The sequence below is a fragment of the Plasmodium reichenowi genome, chromosome 9 (assembly GCF_001601855.1).
Source record: "Plasmodium reichenowi strain SY57 chromosome 9, whole genome shotgun sequence".
Classification (NCBI taxonomy): domain Eukaryota; phylum Apicomplexa; class Aconoidasida; order Haemosporida; family Plasmodiidae; genus Plasmodium; species Plasmodium reichenowi.
In genome coordinates this window covers 903,275-912,141 of record NC_033654.1, presented here as the reverse complement: position 1 = coordinate 912,141, position 8,867 = coordinate 903,275, and the positions used below count along the sequence as shown (strand labels likewise).

Here is an 8,867-nt window from a genome sequence, read left to right as displayed (position 1 = left end):
TGAATGATTTATGTATTTAATAATTCACTTAATTAGAACTATTGATATGATATGATATGATATATTATCCATAAAATAAAATAAAATATTTTGTATAATTATAATAATATTATATGGAGAACATTAATTTATTCCATAAAAAAAAAAATATATATATATTATATATATATATATGTATATTTTTATGTAAATATATTCTTTCAGCTTTTCAAGGTTTAGTTGTTTTTATTTTTATATATTTGTTAGTTTACCTGATGTTTTTTAAAATTTCATTTTTTCTCCTAAAATTATATATTAAATAAAAATAAAGTATTATAATAATATATATATATATATATATATATATGTATATATTTTATTTATTTATATTTTCCCTTTCTTTTTGTTTTGTTTCGTTTTGTTATGTTTTTTTTTTTTTTATTTTTTTATTTTTTTATTTTATTATTTTATTATTTTTTTATTTTATTATTTTATTTTTTTTTTTTTTGAGTAACCTTTAAAAAATGGATGGTAAAATAAAATGTAATATAAAATTGAAGCGTCTCAAAAAAGATGATATAAATGAAAATCTGCATAAAATAAACGAACATGTATTGAATATTTTTAAAAAGAAAGAAGAGGATGAAGAAAACGAAATAAAAGATGAAGAACGAATTGAGCATATAAAATGTATAAAAGAAGGGAAGATTTTAATTGATATAGAAAAACAAAAAGAAAATTCAAAGGATCATTTATATTTAAATTTTTTAAATAATTTAGAAAATAAATTAAATCGTATACAAAATAAAAAAGAAATCATATATTTAAATTTTCCAAAGAAATGTAATAATAATAATAATAATAATAATAATATAAAAAATAATATGTCCGATGAATATGATCATCATCAGGATGTCAACTCATCAATTCATTCTAATGATAGCCAATCAAGCGAAAGGGATTCAGATATCGAAATAAGAAATTTATCAAGTTTTATCATACATAAGGATAAAAATAATTTAAAATTAAATAAGGAAAAAGAAAATGGGAAATTAGAAAATAATATTGATAATGATAATATACAAGACAATAATCAAATGAAGACACAACATCAAAATTTTGATCATACATATAATATGGACGATACAAATAATGATGACATTTCCACAAATAATCTTACACATATATATAACGTAACGGAAAAAAATTTAACATTCAAAAGAAAAATACTTTTAGATAAATTCAATAAACATGATAAAGAAGTACTTATAAAAAACGAAATCAATTTATATGACGATTTTAAAGAACACAATATAGAAATTGAGAATTACGGAAAATATATTTTAAAAAAAATGGGATATAAGGAAGATGTATACAATGAATATATTAATAAATATTATAATGAATACAGTGAACAAAATTATTTTGACAAGATCTATAATAATTTACAATCAAGAGATTTCCGTTTCACAGGTGTAGGGGCAGAAGAAGAGATGAAGCAAAATATGGAAAATATAAAAAAGGGGGATTCAAATCATGAGCTCAAGGGGGAAGACACTCATAAGACCGACGACAGTGATTATAACAATGATAAATCTAAAATATGTAATAAATATGATAAATCTAAAAAATATAATAAATATTATAAATCTAAAATATGTAATAAATATGATAAATCTAAAATATGTAATAAATATGATAAATCTAAAATATGTAATAAATATGATGAATCTAAAAAATATAATAAATCTAATGCCTCATATAGTAGTACATCTAAAAGGGAAAGCTCCAACACAGAAGATCGTAGTCTGAATAGTCTTGATAATCAAGATAAATCATCCTATTTATCAGATAATCCAAATTATAAAACAAATAAACATACTAAAGATAGAAAAGATAAATATAAATTAACCAGTACAAGCAACTCAACTAATAGTTCTCATAATAATTATGATTATATAAAAAAAAAAACAAATAATACAATAGAAGAACACAAATATTCATCTGACAAATTAAATTATGATAATAATGATAAGAATTATGTTTTTTTTAAAGGGTTGATAGTAAAAATTAATTTAGAAACACATGAATTTTATAAAAGGAAAGGTATTGTTCTATATAAAATAAAAAAAGAAAAAGCAGAGAATGGAAAAAAAACAAAAAATACACATACATATATATACGGATTATTAATATTTAAACATTATAAATATATTCTTCCATATAAACATATTATTAAAGATAAATTAAAAAATATGGAACATAATTTTTGTACACAACAAGAAAATAAAGATATATGGACACATTTTATTAATCAATTAAATATAAAAAATAAATCATATAATCATAATAATTATTCAGATCATCATACGAATCAACAGTTTCATATTTCACAAATTAAATCCAACTATCTAGAAACAACAATAAATCAAGATGTACGCAAATGTAAAATAGTAAATAAAAATTTAAAACATCCACTGAAAGAAGAAAATTTGTATAAAGAAATTGTTGAATTAAAAAAAATCAAATCAAATCATGCTTATGTACAAATAAGGAAAAAGTATATTATGAAAGTATCCCTGGATGACGTTTGTCAATATGTATGAATATATATACATATATACATATATATATATATATATATATATATATATATATATATATATATGATTTCTTTTCTTTTTTTTTTTTTTTTCATTTAATATATATTACATATATAACACTATATTTTTTTATGTTATTAATTTTTTTGTTAACCTGTAAAAATATATATATATATATATATATATTTATTTATTTATTTATTTGTGTGCCTTATTAAAAAATGTCTTGTGACATTTATTTTTTGTTTCCTTATATATATTTTAAAAATAACAAAACAATAATGTTTTTTTAATTTTTAAATAACTCTACTTTTTATTTTTTTTGTCATAAACTTGTATGATACAAATTTGTTATATATATTTTTGAATATTATTTTGTAATATATCATGTAATTATATTCTTTAAGCATGTTATCTTTTCATATATATATATATTTATATATGTCTAAATTATTACTTCGTTTTGCTTCCTCAAATGAAGTGTTCATTATATGACCCTTAGCAAATTATAGACTAATTTATTCTGCATATATTATATCATTATTTTTAATTTATGATAGTTTAATTTTTTTCTCTTTTTTCCATAATTACATTTGTGTCAAAATTTTATGGTAAAAAAAAGAAAAAAAAGAAAAAAAAAAAAAAAAAAAGCATTAGGTAAAGAGTTGAATTTTTTTTAAACCGACATATAATAAAAAATAATCATTTTATAATATATAAAAATAAAATATAGTGTAACAAAAATATATAAAAATATATATATAAGGATATAAATAAGAAGAAAAATAATTCTAGTAAAGATTCAAAATAAACAAATGATAATATAATAGAATTATAAAATTAGGAATTATAAAATATTATTAAAACATTTGGCACCATGAACTAAAAAAATAAAAATAATAATAAATAAATAAATAAATAAATAAATAAATGAAATGATAAAAATATACATAATATAACAGCATTTAAGGGTTCCCCTTTTTTTTTTAATTAAATGATAAAAAAAAAAAAATTCAAACAATAACATAAAAAAATATAAACGGTTGGAAAAGGGTGCACATATATATATATATATATATATATATATATGCAATATATACCTATGAATAAACAAAAAAAAAAAAAAAAAAAAATACACATATATTATAATGAAAAAAATCCATATTTTTAATTGTACAATACATACATACATACATATATATATATATATATCTATATGTATATCAATTTGAATGATCAGTATTTATACATATTAACTTCCTTTTAAAAAAAACATTTTTTCATTTTTATTAATTTCTTTTCAATTTTCATTCTGTTCAAAATTAAGGGCAACTTTTGAAAAGTCATTTGTCTTCCTTGTTGTATATACCATTCAACATCGTCATAATTCGAAACACTAATTAACTTGAAATGTTTTAAATAAAGTCTCTTGGGATGTAACGTTATATCTCCATTATAATTCTATAAAAATGTAATATATATATATATATATATATATATATATATTTATTTATTTATTTATATGTTCATATTTGTATGTACACATATACCAAACATTTTTTTAATTATTTACAAAAAAAAAAAAAAAATTTTAATTTATAGATAAAAAATTTTGCAATACAATTTTTTACACATCATCTTTTATATTTACCTGCATTGCTATCGATCCAGCATTCAGCCCTCTTATGGTTGGTGATAAATCAAGTAATGCCATTAGTCTTAATATATATCTCATATTTTCTTTAAATAATATTTCCATAGATGACATTAAAAAGCCTGCTCTCCAATTTCCCGAACTTCCTCTCCATTTAACCGGCTTACCAGCTTCACCATGCACACGAACTCCAGTAAATGGAAAGACGTGTGGATTAACTTGTGATACAATTTTATATTTTACTGATAATATTTGATTTAAATTGTGTGCAGGGATATCACTTTTTAATGAACCATCATGAAAATACATATTTTTAAATTGAACACTATTTATTATAGTATACTCTTCATTCAATAAATTAATATTCCTATATTCATTAATATCAATATATTTATTACTTAAATTACCATTTTCATAAGTCTTTTCAATTAACATATTTTCATTCTCCCAATTATCTGTTAATACCGTTCCCTTTTTTTCTATACTTGATGTATCTTTATTATTTTTTTTTTTCTTCGTTATTTTTTCTTTATCCAATATATCCCCTCTATCAATTTCATTTCTTAATACTCGATTTATACATATATCGTCTTCATCTTCTAATTCATCATCATCATCATTCACATCACAATTATCATCACATGTGTTATAATCATTCATGTCATTTTTATTAATGTTATCCTTTTTCTTCTTTTCTTCTCTTAGGATAAGAAAATCATTTTTATCTCCTTTATGGTCCAGCAAGCTATCTGGAAAATCCATATTATTATTATGATCATCATCATCATTATTATTATTATTATTATTATTATTTATAATTTTTTTTTTTTTTTTTGATTTTTCTCCTGTACTGTTCAGGTCATTATTTGATACAAAAAAGCTAGCTATCGTTTCATTATCATTATTTTTTATATTATTTTTTGATAATATATGATGGTTTTTTTTCCCTATAAATTCGACTTCTCCATTATTTTGCATATAATCTTTATTTATATTATTATTAATTGGTTTATTAATGAATTCATTTTCCAAAATGGTTTTACTTAAAATATATTCTTCCTTCATACAAGTATCGATAGTTGCACATGAAGAATTTTTATTTTCATAATTATGTACATTATTAGAAATGGATTGTTGTGGTTCATTTAAATTTTTCTGTTCATCATCTAGATTGATATTACTATTAAAATAATGATTACTATTACTATAATTATGTTTCCAAGTATCATGATTATTACACGTTTTTTCACTTTTGATATCTGAATTTTCTAGACTCCTTGATAGAGCTAATCCATCTGAATCCTCTTTTAAGAGAATTCTATTTTTATATAAAGTATTACTATTCAAAATAAGTTTGCTATTATTTACTTCTTTTATAGACATAAATCTATAAACATTTTCTTTGTTATATTTTTTTTCTAACAATTTGAAAGGTTGTAATAAATACGGAAAAGAGCAGCTAGCCAAAACTGCTGTATAGATTAAAACATTTGGAGAGTTCATATAATTTAGTACTATATGTCCATCTTCATCACAACTAAAATTATTATTTTCACATTCCGCTCTAGTAACCGTAATATTTAAAACTAAATTTGTTTTTATAAAAGCTTCAAGAAATGTCATATCACCATATAAATTATAAATAAGTTTAACAATTTTATCGATATCATAAAAATTTCCTTTTTTATAAATATTAAAAAATGAATAAAACCAATTTTCTGAAGAAAAGCAGGAAACTATATTATAAATAAAATTAATATTAAATTCATGTAACAATTCATTATTTGTTCGAGTACAAATCCAAGCTGCAACAATACTACCAGCAGATGTCCCACAAATTATTTGTGGTAAAATATTATCTTCAAAATTTTCAACAAAATCGTTTTCATTATTTTTGGTAAGTGGGAAATTCCCATTCTTATTAGGTTGTTCAGAATCATTATAAAATTTATTTAGACTATCAAATAATAAATTTTTTTGTTTTTCTTTCAAATTATTAGGATTCATATTTATGTCTTTCTTATTAAAATTAAGGTCTCCATCTTGTTTAATGGGAACCTTGTTATTATTTATATGAGTACTTCTTCCATTATGATTCGTAATATTATTACATAATGTGTTAAAGTTCATTATTGATTTTTTTTTCTTATCCTTGACATTATACTGTTTCAATTTTATCATCTGATCTGTACAAAAGAGGTTAAAATCTTCACATATGGAAGAGTGATAGACACTAGTATTAGAAGACGAGGAATTATCATAATGAAAATCATTATGATCATCAACATTATTGTTGCAATCATCAACATTATTGTTGTAATTATCAACATTATTGTTGCAATTATCAACATTATTGTTGCAATTATCAACATTATTGTTGCAATTATCAACATTATTGTTGCAATCATCCACATTATTGTTGCAATCATCCACATTATTGTTGTAATTATCAACATTATTGTTGCAATCATCCACATTATTGTTGTAATTATCAACATTATTGTTGTAATCATCACGGTTATTATTATAATCATAATATTCCTTTTGATTATCTTGTATATTTTTTTTTATACCTTGTTTCATACGATTAATATATTTTTTTTTGTTTTGTTTTTTTTTGTCCGAATCTCCTGATGACACTTTTTTTTCATTGTTACTGTTACTCTTTAATATAATATATTTTTTTTTTTTATCTTGACTGTCCTTATGTATATCGTTCTTATTATTGTCATTACTAATATCATTTCTGTGACTGTTTCTGGGTAACTTTTCTTCCTTTTTTTTTTTTTGCGTCGTAAGTTTCTTAGCGTAGTAATTAAAATAATCAGCTTTTATTGAAGATTTTAAAAAGACTTCTAAGACACCGAAATGATGTAGACCTAGAATTGCTCCTCCGCTTAAAAACAATGCAGTATTTCCCCATTGTCTAAATATATCTTTAAAATATTTTTTGATAACTAAATATTCATCTGAGAATTTATAATTGATATTTATTTGCTTTTGTTGTTCTATATAATTTTCTAAAAAATTTAATCCATTCATTACATTATTAATAAATTCAGTTACTATTAAATGAGGTATTGAATATGTTTTACAATAATATTTTTCTTGAAATATTCCTTTGATTCTTGGTGAAGTAGCTATTTTGATATCTTCTAAAAGTAATAAAATATCTTTATTTAATAAATTAGTTTGTATACTTTCAGATGTTTTTTTTAATAAATGAACATCATAAATATTAATATAATCGTCATTTTCATTTATATGTACTGTTTTTCCTGTTAATACATCCATACTATAAGCATATTTTATATAATCATCATAATTATTACAAGTATTCATTAAACGCTCTATTTGAAATATACTATCATCCTTTTCATTCTTATTAAGTATGGGTTCATCATCATTATTATTGTTATCGTTATACTTCATCTTGCTCGATGATGATGATGATGATGATGATGGTGTCTTGTCATTTTTCTTTTTTCGAACGAAAAAATGGAAATCTTTATATTTTGTTATCATCCAAAATGATGTATTTTCAAAAAAATATATAAAAAAACGAATCAATAAATATATAAATGCATTTAAAGAAAATACAATCATCAATATTACAAATATAGGCAACTTTAAAAAATAATGTGCACTCCAATTTTCATAGTTCAACTTCTTGCTCTTTTTCTTCCTGTTATTCTTTAAGGAATCTAAACTAAACTCTGGAGTTTTCATCGTATATTATATGAGGATGAATAATCGGAATCTTTTACAAAGTCCAGCGGAAGCTTCATTTAAAGAAACATTAAAAAAGGTAAAATAAGCGAAAATAAATAAAAAAAAATATATATATATATATGTAATATATGTAATATATATAATATATGTAATATATATAATATATGTAATATATGTAATATATATAATATATATAATATATATAATATATATAATATATATATAATATATATAAAGATTACTAAAAATTTGCAAACAAACCATAAAATACAGATCAATAATTTTCTTATTAATTATTAATACATAAATAACTATGGCTCATTGAGCAAATGATAAAAAAACTAACAAAAAAAAATAAAAAATAAAATAAAATAAAATGAATAAATAAAAGCGAAGAATCTGAATATAAAATGGGAAAATATAAAATGAATTAAAAGAAAGAAAAAGAAAAAAAGAAAAAAAGAAATGAAAAGAAAAGAAAAAAGATATAAACATATATATATTATATATATATATATATATAAATTTAATTATTACATATAGGGAAAAAATAAAATATATATTTATGTGTACACAGAAATAATTTCACGTAATAATTTTTTCCTTTAATATATATATATATATATATATTTTTTTTTTTTTTTTTATTCATTTATATATACATATAAGAAAATCAAAGATGAAAACATGTTATAAATATAATTATATAAAATTTACATTATGGAAAATATATATATTATATATTTGTTTCCCTTGATTTCATTTTTATTTTTTTTTTTGGGGGAAGGGGAAGGAAAACATGTAAAATCTACACAATGTACAAAAAAAAGAAAAATTTTTTCTTTTTTTGCAATTTTAAGAGTATAAATGGCAAAAAAATAAAAAAAATAAATAAATAA

At 20.2% G+C, this 8,867-nt stretch overlaps 2 protein-coding genes across 2 annotated transcripts; one reads left to right on the top strand and one right to left on the bottom strand.

The window, feature by feature from the left end:
• Window positions 1–503: 503 nt before the first annotated feature.
• PRSY57_0922100 (hypothetical protein) lies at window positions 504–2,585 on the top strand (the record flags this gene model as incomplete). The annotated part of the gene is made up of 1 exon (XM_012907460.2): window positions 504–2,585. The coding sequence occupies one exon, from the start codon at window positions 504–506 to the stop codon at window positions 2,583–2,585; it is 2,082 nt and encodes a 693-aa protein (XP_012762914.2).
• A 1,260-nt stretch (window positions 2,586–3,845) lies between these two features.
• PRSY57_0922000 (patatin-like phospholipase, putative) lies at window positions 3,846–7,965 on the bottom strand (the record flags this gene model as incomplete). The annotated part of the gene is made up of 2 exons (XM_012907459.2): window positions 3,846–4,043; window positions 4,234–7,965. 2 exons carry the CDS (start codon window positions 7,963–7,965, stop codon window positions 3,846–3,848), a joined length of 3,930 nt encoding a protein of 1,309 aa, XP_012762913.2.
• Between the last annotated feature and the right edge of the window lie 902 nt (window positions 7,966–8,867).